This window comes from Monomorium pharaonis, chromosome 5 (genome assembly GCF_013373865.1).
Source record: "Monomorium pharaonis isolate MP-MQ-018 chromosome 5, ASM1337386v2, whole genome shotgun sequence".
Lineage (NCBI taxonomy): Eukaryota > Metazoa > Arthropoda > Insecta > Hymenoptera > Formicidae > Monomorium > Monomorium pharaonis.
Window position 1 is genome coordinate 6,258,723 of NC_050471.1, and position 13,595 is coordinate 6,272,317.

Below are 13,595 nucleotides of genomic sequence, written 5' to 3' on the forward strand. Positions count from 1 at the left end.
CAGCGTCTGATAAAAATAAATAATAATAGTAGTAATAAAAATCCCGCCTGTTAGATAATTAAGGGGTTAGATAACATTTGTCAATTTTATGAAAACAAGTGAAGGTAAAAACCATGGAGAACAATCACAGTAATAGATACGTTCATCTAATTGCAGACAATAATAGTAAATGAAAACGAGTGAAAACATGTGGAAAGTTAAACAGTTATATGTACGTACGTGTATGCGTGTGTATATGTGTAGCAATAAAATTTATGAAGGTACGTTTATCGTATTTCGAAAGTAATTTCTTCACATTGAAAGATTCTTTTACAGCTTTTTTTTTTTAATCTAAGTTTTATAGTCCCCTCGCTCACCTGAACGAATCGACTCGAATTACTCATGTTCGTTTCATCGATGTATTAACGGCCAAAGACAATTGTCGGCAAGAGAACAGTTATCATCTACAATTCGCATTCGCATGATATCTCAAAGGAAAACGAACGGCAAAGTTAATGGGCAAAAGGAAAGGAGCAAATCGAATCGCGCGAAGTAGCGAGCAACTTCGCCGCTCGATCGACTTTCGATCGAGCTTTCTTTTATTGGCGCGGCTTTAACCCAAGTCTCTCGATCCGGTATCGATTCGCCCTACTTACCTAGGTCCGCCGTTGCCATTTGTACGGATCTCCTTTTCACTTTCCACCTGTGCGCTGGACGAGTCCTTCCTCTCTGTGAAACGAAACAGAATCGCGCACCGATCAATCGCAGTTGTTTGCGTCGTCGAATTGATTTGAGATTTCGCAGTGTAGTCACAATGCCCTGTTATCGCTTTTTGCGAAAAATTATCAGCGTCGAATCGCGTCATGTTAATTTGGTGACGAGTAAAGACAAGTTGTTTCTAATTTCATTACTCATCAGATATAATGGACACAGAATCACAATCAGAATATAGCGATAATAAAAACAAAGGAACACGAGCAGAAAATCATTTTTTGTTTTTGTGAATAATCTATTGTGATTTTTTAAATTCTCTCCTGTTAAAATGATTTTTTTCTTCTTACTCGATGACTTATTTTGTATACAAAAATTGAAAAGCTGTTTCATTTTATTTAAAGTCATGAATAATGACTTGTTACGATACTAGCACATAGTTTACGCGATTTATTTTTTGATCATAAGCACTGTGGCCACTCTGCGGGTATTTCCGGTTATTTTCGACATACCGTGCAGTACTTCCGAGTTCGTCTTGGTCCCCGGCTTGCCGATCCGTTCGCTGCTGCTGTGTCGCGATAAGGACGGAGTAGACGTCGTCGACGACAGGCCGTGGACCTCGCTGCTCATGTTCGAGGACTCGCTGGCGCTGCTGGATCGACTGTATCGCCTGTCGGTTTTTCGAGAACGACTGAAACGGTCAGAGACGATCGATGTTTCGCGAATTTACGAATTGGGAATTAAGTTTATCTATTAGCGATTAAGTACCTTATCTGCGAGATAAACGAACAAGAAAAATAATGATACGATGCAGTTCTCCAAACGCGTCGTCCACGAACAATCATCTCTTAATGATTGTAAAGTCAATTTAGAGCATAATACGGTTCCAAATGTTGTTACATCGAGATTGCTTACCTTCGTGGTCGATTTATAGTGTCTGATACTTTATTGTGCTGCGCTCATCAAAATTCTTTTCTTATAAGTTGACATGCGATTCGCGGTATCGCGAGAACGACTTTAATAATACCGCTACTCAGATTAATAAATATACACTTTGCCAGATAAATTTTTACATCTAACAACTTTTATTTAAAAAAGGGTGTAATAGTAAATATATGGTTCATGTTTTTCTTAAAAAATTTCTTTTATATTACTGCTTTAATATTATTTCTATATCTCTCTATATCTTGTAACAATGTTCTCTTTACAGCGATCGTTTTAGTTAAAAATTTAATATAGCAATGTTGTTTTTCTTTAACTTGAAAGAAAAAAAATTTTTGATGAGGAAATTAACTTTCAATTAATTCTTCTAATTTTAGGAGAGATTAAGGAATCAAATGTTTTGAACTAATTTCGATATAATCTTGCTTGCAGTGAAGTTAATTCGAATCATGTTACCTGCTGTCGGAGGTATTGTCCGCTGGCTTTTTGCGCGATGACGAGCTCACGCTGCTCGTTTCCTCCTGCCTCACGCAGATCTGCTCGTAAGCATGATCCGAGGGCTCCCTCGCGATCTCGGAGCGCGCCGCATGTCCGTTGCCGGGATGCGATCGGCCGACGAATCCGCCGTTGTTGATGTGCACGTCCACTTTCACTGAAAGCCAAAGCCTCGCTGAAATATTACGCATCGCACACGAGAAAACTGCCTTCCACGCGAAAACATATCACGCTCGAGAAGTTCTCCAGAACTTTAGCAAAGGTCAAACTTGCGATTCGCAAAAGTCGCCGCGGTCGATTACTTTGCAGAAACTACAACCTTGATTCTAAATTTTCATTAAATTATAATTATATTATAAATTTTTTATTTTACAATTAATTACAAACGAGCCTTATTTGGTTCATAGCTGAATCCCTTCGTGCTGATATTTCTTGTGTGGTTTTATATACATTTTCAAGTTTATCAAATGTGTCGAATAAATTATTAATATTGATAATAATGACGCTAACGAGCATTTATTATGGCAATAGGAATCCTTTTCAAATACTATAAAGAATTTATTGGAAAGAATAATAGCCAGAGAAATTTCCCTCTGAATTTCCGGATTCTTAGTTCGATCACTGAAATGTACACAGAAAAAAAAGTAATATGCCAATAACATATGTAATTGCGTTCTGCCAACTACATAAAATACTCAATACAATAATAGTTACTGTTAATGCAAGTACAATGTTGATACTGCAATAGCATATATTATTGTGTTGAATATATCTGTAGTTGACAGCCCGCAATTACATATCTTATTGGATATATATTTTTTTTTGGTGTATTAATATTTATCGCAACAACCAGAAAAAATGTATTAATGATGTAACAACATAGACCGATATGTGAAAACACAACTAAATCAAAGATGAGCCTTATTTGACATCTGGACATTTTTTATTTCAATTTTCGCGCACTATCGGCGACTTTTGTGCGTTTCGCTGAATCCTTGCTCGATCCGTTGATCGTAGTTTTTATTGCTCTTATTCATTAAGAGCCGCTGCACTGTAACGGCTTAACGGTATCCGCGGTAAATCGCGCGCGAGTCTTTAACCCGGTTTCCCGGAGCGCGCGTGTTGTTTGCGACGTGTGTGGCTTTTTTCGCTTCCCTGACAATTACCCCGAGTATCTCTCTTTCCTCGAGATCAGTCTCGCAGTATTCTACCGCGCACTTCTAGTCACATGTCGTTTGTAAAACTCACGACCAAACTTTATTGCTTGTGATGCCAAATCAACGAGAAGGACAATTAGTATTTACGTTCTTGTAGGACACATTTGTTTCATACAGACGTCGATTTACGATGTGCGATATTTATCATCAATTATTAATTAATCTTTTTAATTAAATTTGTGTGCTTTACTTTTAATTATTTAGAGATTCGATACTAATCGATATATTGAAACGCAAGCAATGAAAGCAGATGGTTCCATCTGCTCGACTTTTGAAATTTTGCAAATATGGAAAGAGAGACAGAAAAATCGCCAATACCGAACATCGGATGCGAATCGAGGTCGCCCTGGAGTCACAACAGTTGTTGAGAACCGACGAGGTTTTCGATAAACAGGGTGTCCCAGAATTATCGCTTCGACTTACCTTAGCTACAAATAATTTAACTCCGATAGAATTCATATTTCTTAAATTTGACATGATATCTTTTTTCAATGTTTTTGAACTGTTGCATTTAAATAGCCAAGCTTTGGATAAAAATCTTACTAGCAATGATCAACATTTGTTTCGAAGTAATGTAAATCCAATGACTTGTCATAAATTCGAATAATTTGCCGTTCGGTTAAAGCCCCCCTTCACTTTCGACGATCGTCGACAGGGTACTTTCTGGACACCGTGTGTAACGCGCGTTATATTGTAGCGATGAAATATCTGGGACGTGCTACTTACCAGTCAGAGTCTCATCTTTCCTCTCCGGCACATGGCGCTGGTCCGCCACGACGCCGTTCCGCGACTTCTCGGCGTCGCCGAACAGCCGCGTGATCCTGGTGTAGACGAGATCGTGCGGGCTGTGCAGGTAGAAAGACTCGGCCGCGTCCTTGGGTTTGGGCGGTTCGCCGATGTACGCACTCATGGGATTTATGTAGATACCGTCCCGCGGCCGAGAGCCCGGCGGGTGCAGGAAGAACGGCTCTTGGAACATGCCGCAGCCGCGCAACGAGCACTGCAACGTGTTTTAATGGCGCTTTTAGCATTTGATGATGCACAAGAAAAGAAAGAAAAAAACTATGAGCCTCTACAACTTTTTTATGAGAACGATTTCTTTTCAACTAGAATTTTAGAGATGAATTTATATTATGATATTGAGTTGATTTTACATTAAAAAAGTCGAAAACGTGCAGTAAAATTGTTTTATACGATGCGTCATTTCTGAGATAATTGAATTTGGAAATTGACATAGTTTTACTTGAGATGTAAAATATCATTACCTTTAAAAAGGTGTGTATTTGCACCTGTATCGGTACATTTTATAATAACTTTTTATAAAAAAATGATTAAGACAGTTTGAAAAAAAATTTCCAGAAGCTAATCTAGAAGCAAATTCAGCTTTAATATTTTAAGAAAAAAAAACGAGAGTTATCAAGAGAATCTTCGATGGTATCTAAGACGCCTTTCCTTTTTAAAAAAGATAGCTTAAGAATTCTGTACACACCTTTGTACACACTTTCTCCTGACCTGAGATGTCAAATCGCCAACTGTCATTTCAACATTTTGCTGAAGTCTACTCTTACCTTGTCGATGGAGCTCGCAACGCAGCTGCACGTGGTGGTGTCACTCATGTGGCCTGAGTAGTCCGACCCGGCACTATCCCTGGCCATCTTCGGGGTGACATTAGGAGGAGGTGGCTTGCCGGTCTCCTGCTGCACACCCGGACAAACGAAGAGCGATTAGAACTGTTCGCCGGCGATCGGCGCTTACCCGTAGATCCATTAGATCGGAATGATCTTGATCTTAACGTGGAACCTGTCGCGGAAACGATCGTCTCTTCCTTATTGAGCGAGCAATGGAAGCGCCTGAATCTCCTCTCTCTCTCTCTCTTTCTCTTTTCCTCGTTCTCTCTCCTGTTCTATCTCTCTAGCTCGTTTCCTCGATGTACCTCAATCGATTGCATTTGTCGAACTCTGTGTGCCCGAGGATTTGTGATAATCCCCGTTGCTTAATAGCGATTACCCACGGTTGCGCAAAAGTCTGGGATTGACCTCGTTCGCGTTCACCGGAAAAGTTTATTTTGCGAGAGAGGGAGAAAAACGCCGATGATTCGGCGAACATTGCAAGAACGCTACTATTGTTGTGGAAGGATGCAGCTATTTAGATATGTAACCTTGCATATGTAAGCGGTTTGTAATAAGGTGTAGGAAAGTGGAAACGCGCAAATTGTGACTAATGCTTCTATGTAATTTTTACGGAGGATTACGAGAAAATATTTATTTATTTATTTATCGAGCAAATATGGAATTAGTGATCAAATTTAGGATCTTAATACTAAAAAATGAGAGGAATAAAAAGAAATTAAATACTATCGTGTACGTTTGCTTAAATCCGACAAAAATTAAATCTTTTATCTATGTAATATAATTAAATTACAATGAGCTTATGAAGAAACTGTCAGGTATCGATTTTGCAACGCGATTTCAAATTAATATAAATAAGTAAATTAAACAATTAATATACGTTTTGTGATTTAAATAAAGCTCTACGGAGAGATTGTGAAAGGAAAGCGTAATTAATTCGCGCAATATCAACAAAATATATTGTTCGGCGTTAATCTGCTTCAAAACGCGTTAAAAAATAAATCGATTTGTGGTATACGTCGATCGGCGGAGAAAAAGCGATTAGATCTGAATTATTCGTACGGGCGGGGCAACTTTAACTTGAAACTGAACAAATTGGATTATTTTGCGTTTTGTTAGACTGGTAACCTGTTGACACGCTGATTAGATTATACTGTAAGATACGGGCTCGTAATTCTCTTTCTGTGTAATTCTATGTACGCGTGAAAACTGTGCGCGACTGCTTCTCAGTCGTTCTCGTTTCATCGAGGTGAAACTGTGTGTCGATACAAAACAAGATGCAGTACTCAGACATTCGACTAAGCCGATGAAATGTACGCGACAAAGAAAGGAGAGAGAGAGAGAGAGAGTTCTTTTTTAGAATATATTTTGAAATATCCTTTCGCACGCACACAAAATGAATAAAACGGATTAATTTTCGTCGTCAATCAAAAAATGCAAAACCAACGTGTCGATTGGAAATAATGTTATTAAATACGAATCTTTAGATATTTAGGTATTGTTGTTTGCTCAACTGTGTTTAATTAATTACAATTAAAGATGTACATATTTATAATATAGTTTATCTAAAATTAGTTTTTAGTCTTAAAGTTTATTATACCGAAATATTTTATTTCGAAAGATTAAACAGAGAAAAGAAATGGACAAAGTGACTGATAAAGTAGTTCTTGCTTTACCGAGCGTCATGGCGTTGCGGAAATACACTTGTATGCCGTACCGTAGTCGTTATGCAAATTCATACGCGATGTGCTTGGCCTGTGGTGTAATTGGGTCGCATGATGAAAGAAGGAAGCGAAAGAAGAGCGCGCCATCGCGTAAGAGGAGAGGATTTATTCTCCGTGGAGCGATAAAAGTGACAAATCTACGTCGCTCGGCCACGCGGGAAAGTGGTATTTAGATGATGGCCATACGCATTTTAATTTCCGCGCCGGTCGAGAGGAGAAATTCGCGCCGCGAGAGATCTCTCCTCACGTCTAAATGCGGCTCGACCAATCTCTCACGATCGCTATCTTGTTGAATTTGTACACTACATTTGTATATTTATTGAAATTGTTTCTTAAAAAATTCGTTCCTTTTATTTTAATTTGGACCTTCCTTTAGTTGAAGGAGATATGTCTCTCGTCTTGCCCTCGTCAAAATTGACAGGAGAAAACGCATATGTGATTTCACTGTCTGCTGCATCCTTATTGACTTCTCGATTGGGGTATCGCGTGAGCCTGGGTGGCATCTCGGGTCTCTTTACGAAGTTATGACAATGTATCGTGACAGAATGGAATGACAAACAGTCGCGGCAGCGCGATGTCACTGGTCCGTGATGGCGGGGCACCACCCCGGAAAAAATGTCCGTCCACGCGAATCCTTTCCCCATGACGTGTATTCCGTTGCGATACGCGCCAACGACACGCTTTCCGCTCAACCGGGTGAAGGCCGAAAAGCGACAAGAAGAAAAAAAAAAGGTATTTATGCGACGTATCAAGCGGACTTTTATTCGCATCTTTTATTTAGTGGAATTCCGCGTGCGAAACGAAATAACAGTGCGTCTTCAACTTTGTAAGTCGTGTTTTCAGTCTGTAATGACGTATTCGGGAATTATGATAATGAACTCTTTTCATCGATGTGCGATCACGCGAGGATCTCCTCTCCTTGATGTCGATCAAGTCGCCGCTGACGTGGTGTTTTTAATAGCCGGTTCATTGCCCACTGTAATTACGAATAACAGTTTGGCGCTTGCTTCCGACTAACAAGCCAGCTTCCTCCCGCTATCTCGCTATATTTTTACCGTAAATCGAAATATTCGTGTGAGCAAACATTAGAAAGCCGTGGATTTATAGCCGTTACATTTTTATTATCGGATCGGTGATTTTAAACACGTATCAAGTTAAATGTATCGGTCTCGAGAAAGTCTCAACAAAAACTTCTTCCTTCTTCTAATTTCACTTGAAAATGTTAGATTTAATGTAGATTTTAGCTTTTACTGTTCTTACTATCAAAATCAGCGGATGAGAAATTATAAAATAAAATAAACTTCGAAGAAATTTTTTTAAAAGCACAACTGAAAGGATAAAATACAAAAATTTTTTTAATAAAAAAATAAAATTTAGTAGAATAATTAATTAAGTAATCGTCACTTTCTCTTAAGACAAATTAAAAAGAAGATAAAAATAATAAGAGGAATGAAAATTCATATAAAATAAGAAAGCGTCCGAGTTAGATTTAATAAAGATTCCTGGAATTATTCATTTAAGAAATCAATTCTTCGTATTTTCTGAGCCGCGATATTTTGATTTCGCGTTTGACTTTTCGCGCAATACTCCCATTGCTGCAGATAACTTTAAAACTGCTTTAACCTCGTCTTGTTATCGGCCACGAACCGCATCGTAGCGTCTGCCTTATCTTCGCAAGCGCGGACACGCGGGAGAGACATCGGAGTCTCATGCGTGGAACTGACCCGCGCAAGGTCGACTTGTGCTACTCGCCACGCTGTAAAATACGATTTGTGATACCGCTGTGATGCTACTTCATTCATCACGACGGGGAAATGATATAGTGCCTGTCGATCGAGCGTAACTGCGAAACCGCGAATGAAATTCAAGTTATGAAGATACCTACGTTGGCGAACTTAATGAAATTGGCGAGCAGTTGGCGAAAAAAGGCTTTCCCAAAAATATATTTCATATTTAACGATTGGTAGAGGAGAGGATGATATTATGGTCCTTATTTAAATTGTACACTTTGTTAATAATTAATATTTTAAATTGAAAATTTGACATTTCCATTCGTTTTGATATGAAAACTTTGAAAAAGAGACTGTATTAGATTTGAGACGATCAACATGCTTATGAAATTACATACAAAATCTCGTATGCTGTTGTTTATCTTTGTATATAACTCAAAATGTATATAATCGAATAAAATGTTAAATTAACAAATGTACATATATTTGTGTGATAATACGTCTCAGTTTAAGGAAATATGTATAATTCAACGTTAAAATACTTTCAAAACGAGAAAGTTTCAAAACGTTTAAAAGTAAAAATTCCTTGTCCAATAAATGTCAGTTATGTATTGGTATATTAACGCTACTTTATAACTGCAAATTACTAAACAAATGACTTTATAAGTCATTTCACTTCAATTCTTTTACTATTCTTTACTAATAATCGAAATACTGTGACCAAAATATCTGTAAGAACTACAATACCATTTTGATTTAATTTTACGTCCAATATATTTCCATCACGACACGTTTCGCATTAAATCTATAATTGGCATATATGTGATACTTTGAGTTAAGTTGGACGTTACGTTTCTATTACAATAACACTTGGGATACATTGTGTTGAATTTATGACAGAATAAATATGTTTGATCTTGATATTAATATTCGAGACGAATCTGTCAGTTATACGGGCAATAAACATTTCGGATATCAATTTTACAATCTCTTACCTCGATCTCTTCGACGCGGAAATACGCGCGTAAGTGTGCATTTTCCCATTACACGCATGAACGTTCGCGCCGCTCATTACGAGTGAAAAGTAGCAGCTATTAGATTTGCACGCAAAACCGGATCATACGATAGAAACCACGGTTCTCCGTTACAGCCAGCCGATTTTATTAACTTTCAAGTCATCGTCGATTCGACGTCAGCAGAGTCGACCTTATGAACTTCGAATTAATTGTTCTTTTATTCTTTTTCCGAGTCAAATTTCTAACAAATGCGTGAAAAAAAAATGACGGATGTGAATCGAATTTTATGCCATACTACTTTTATAGTTTAAGTGTTCTTTGTACAGTCCAATATTTTTTATTGTTGATGCAAATTTAAATATATAATAGGATGTGTTATCTCAAAGTCGCGTATTGGACTGCGAGGAGAGGTTGAACGTTACCTCTCGGGAGTGTAGTACCTACAACATTACGGTACTTACGGATTACGGTTCACTTACGTATACACCCATGCAAAACCGGATTTCGCCGCTGCCACGTAACGCCGTAAAACCAAAAGCCTCAGGTCACCCGCTTGCCGTTCAAGAAAGTCCTCTCCAGAAGAAGACGCGGACTTCGCCCGATCTTCCCATCCATCTATCGGAACACACGCTTCGCTGTCCTAGTTTGGATTGGACCGAGACTTGCCGAGGCTCGCTCGTCAAGGCCGTTCATCCACGAGTCCCCAGAACCACCAGAGACAACGGTACTTCCGCTCCGCGTTGATCGAACGGCTGATCTACCTCGCACTCCGGACGAGTTTACAGGAGTAGCAGATTCTTCAAAATTGCCATCAGAAATCTCCAGCTTTTTACTAACCAGACTTGGCCTTCCTAAATTTTAAGCGGGAGATTCAGCGGATTTCAAATCTTGAAACTGACTCGCTCAGGTGTCTAATTTTTTCTAAACAGGTATGATTGTCCTGCCATCGATAAATATTTAGGATCTTTCGAAGTATCACAAGTATCAAAACTGATCTCTCCAAAGAATATCCAAAACTTTCCCAGGTGTTTGCGGTCACTTCTGACTGTCTTCGCATTCTAGAAAACTGGATCTCTTGCAGATTTAAACATGAAGACTGAAAGGATCCTTGGAATAATTCCCAGATATAATCTTTCGATTTGTGTATATTTTCAAATTTTAAAGAGGTAGAATTTCCCAGAGTCCTCGAAATTTCTACAATCACGCGACGCTGTTTTCCACTGGCTCTTGCCAACTCGGCGAACACGTCCGGTCAGCGCGAGCGGGCGCGCGACTATGACTCCCGAGCTAACACCGGAGTCACGCGCGAGTTAGCACCTGCCGGCAGGCTGGGTGACGCGGGTCGATTTCTCGACTGGTACCCGACGATGCCGCGCGCGAGTTTTCCTCTGATCGACGAGCGGTGAAGGGAGCAAACGAAGCGAGTAAACTCGCACCGCACCGCACCCGCGCCGTTCAGGTCCGGGTTGCCCTTTTCCGATTCTGGCTTCCAGAATCCGATGTCCGCCCAGATGGAGAGCAGCAGGCGCGAGAGCGATCGGGAAAACGGGCGCGCGGGTGACGGTCGGCCAACGAACTCGCGCGAGTCTCTCTCTCGGAGGCCGGTGCGTGCCACCGGTGCGAGCGCAGGAGGCGGCAGACCGGGACTCTCTCGCCACTCTCGAGCAGATCGTCGAGAGCCCACCTGCTCTCGTCCGAAGTGTACGACGAGGTAGGGATACGACGCTGCGGCCGTCCACCGGAGAGAAGACCTCTCCTCTCGCGGATCTCGTCCTTTTGCCTTTCCACGCCGAGTTGTCCTACTCCCGTAAAATCCTGCGGCTTTTCCTCGCCACGTTCCCATTCAAATCTTTCGATCTTTAGAGAGACCAATTAACTGGGAGATGTTTACTTTAATATCGTTTTTGAATAATTCTTAAAAGTTTTTCAGTTTATTATTTCAGTATTATATTTTTTTCTTTGAATTTTTGTTATATTAATGGACTGTAGATAACTCGAAAATTTAGGAACAATGTGTGCGCTTCTCCTTTATTAATATCTAAATATTAAAATGAGAAATAAAATAAAGAAACTTGTTTTGTCCACAAATGATCTTTTCACTTCTATTCTAAATTGATTCTAAATTTTATTCTAAATTTTATTCTATTTTAAATTTGGAATTTTCGATATCAAATAAATGACATCTTTACAGAAAATGTAGCTGTCAGCATAAAAAATTGACATTCATCTTCGGTTGCTTCTTATTAATTCGACGCGCGCCTTCTTGAAAAGTAAGCGCGACCTAGAAAACGTACACGGGATCGAGTTCTTTTTCTTCAGGTTTCTGTGCATCTGTGCGTTCCCCGTTATTTCTCTCTCCCAAGATGCAAAAGGAAGTCTCCTCTCGAACAGGGTGATGGAAAAGAGAAGCCATCGCCGCCGCAAGGTGGCACCGCTCTTTCCTCTCTTCGACTTTATCATTTCCCACCAAGAGAAGGATTTCTTGCCTCCTTCTCGCTCAATTCCACTACACCTAACTGTAACGAATGATTCCCTGCTGTTGCTGCTTCTGCTGCCGGTGCTGGTGGTTGAGTTTCTTCTTTAAGGTGCTACTGCGAGTCTCGGATTGAACAATTATGGATTCTATTCATAAGCGTTTATGAATAGAAGTTAATAATTCGTAAAATTACCGCGCAACTTCCTGTGAATATTTCCAAATGATTCATCGTAGGATTAAACGATTTTTAGTGATTATACGAAGAAAGCTAGTCTTTCAACCTTTTCCTTTCCTCACTTAATTATAATATGACATGGATTACTTCAGTATTTTATATTCAGTATATTTTCTCTTCTCATGACCAATTAATCGAGCAACATTAGAAGTCTTTGTATGACAGAGAAAACTCAAAGTCATTGCTTTTTATCATGCAAAATGTTGATTAATATATAATACGGATTTTTTAATTTAGGATTCTTATTATTTGTTCGTTTACTCGTAATTTGTAAAGATTAATTCACATTTCATCATTTGTAAAGTTTATAATCGTGGTACTACCGCTGAATCAAACTCTGTTTCTGTTTTTCTCGCTACAGAGTTTGTTGGATTTTTTTATTTTTAATGAATCCATAATTTAATCGAACTGGAATGCGATAAAATGTCAACAATTACTGGTTTTCAAGAATTAACAAGTGAAATCCATAAATCGGAATCTATTAAGTTTAGTTGTTAAATCATCTGTGAAAATTTATTTAGTATACTTCCATTTTTCAACAATTCTGCATTTTTAATTTTTGCGATTGGTAATAAAACTAGTCCGAGCGGTCTCCCGAATTGATATCGGCGACATTTTGAGAATTCACGTTCTCCAACATACAGCCTATCTTTTATCGAAAAAACCCTACTGTCACTTTGATTTTTTTCCGTTCGAGAACCAGTCGGATCAGTGTTGCGCAACACCTAGAATGTAGTAGAATTTTTCATTATTTTCTATGTGTATACCTTATTTTTGTAAAGCACTGATTAAACTGTTATGCACAAATGTAAAGATAAATGAATAAACAAACATTTATTGCGCCGCAAATTAGCAATAAACTTGAAATGTCTAAGCATTACGTACTAACATCACGTAATAAGGTATCATGAAAAGCAAATAAACACAAGAAAATAAACGTTAATAGACATCATGTGAAATTTGTAAATAGAATATGTGAAAAATTGATTTTATAAACGTTTATCCATTGTCTCGTGGAAGAAAATAGAACGTCGTTGTGACAAAGGAATTGTCCTACTGCTCTTGAGTAAATCGCACTTTCGTGAAATTATTCTATTTACCATGCCATAATCTCAGATTGCGAGATACGCTCTGTCGCTTTTATTTGTTTGCAGTTGTGGCAAAAGTTGCAATTAGATTCCTTTTTTTTTTTTCTGCAACCGCACATCACGTCTCTCACGAAAACAACGCGTGATCGTATGCAAATTTGCATCCTAATTATAGCTATAATTCCATTCGGTCGTTCATAACGATAATATCGAGATCGATACGCAAAAACATTCCGATAATTTAATCCTGCTCGCAATGCAAAAAAAAAAAAACTGAAGGCTTTCCTAAGCGAACGCGATGGACTCGTTATTACATGCCATCAGTAAATGACTGATTCTCCGCATGGTGAAAGT

General features: G+C 38.8%; 1 protein-coding gene across 1 annotated transcript in view; it reads right to left on the reverse strand.

The window, feature by feature from the left end:
- Nucleotides 1-10,009, reverse strand: part of LOC105840081 (espin) — a 17,248-nt gene extending 7,239 nt beyond the window's left edge. The window contains exons 1-6 of the mRNA XM_012686834.3: nucleotides 9,922-10,009; nucleotides 4,913-5,041; nucleotides 4,071-4,344; nucleotides 2,089-2,284; nucleotides 1,203-1,381; nucleotides 636-708 (exon numbers count right to left, since the gene is read on the reverse strand). Of these exons, the coding sequence (XP_012542288.2) occupies nucleotides 636-708; nucleotides 1,203-1,381; nucleotides 2,089-2,284; nucleotides 4,071-4,344; nucleotides 4,913-5,041; nucleotides 9,922-9,933 (863 nt within the window). The 5' untranslated portion in view covers nucleotides 9,934-10,009. The remainder of the gene's footprint in view (nucleotides 1-635; nucleotides 709-1,202; nucleotides 1,382-2,088; nucleotides 2,285-4,070; nucleotides 4,345-4,912; nucleotides 5,042-9,921) is intronic.
- Nucleotides 10,010-13,595: the final 3,586 nt, after the last annotated feature.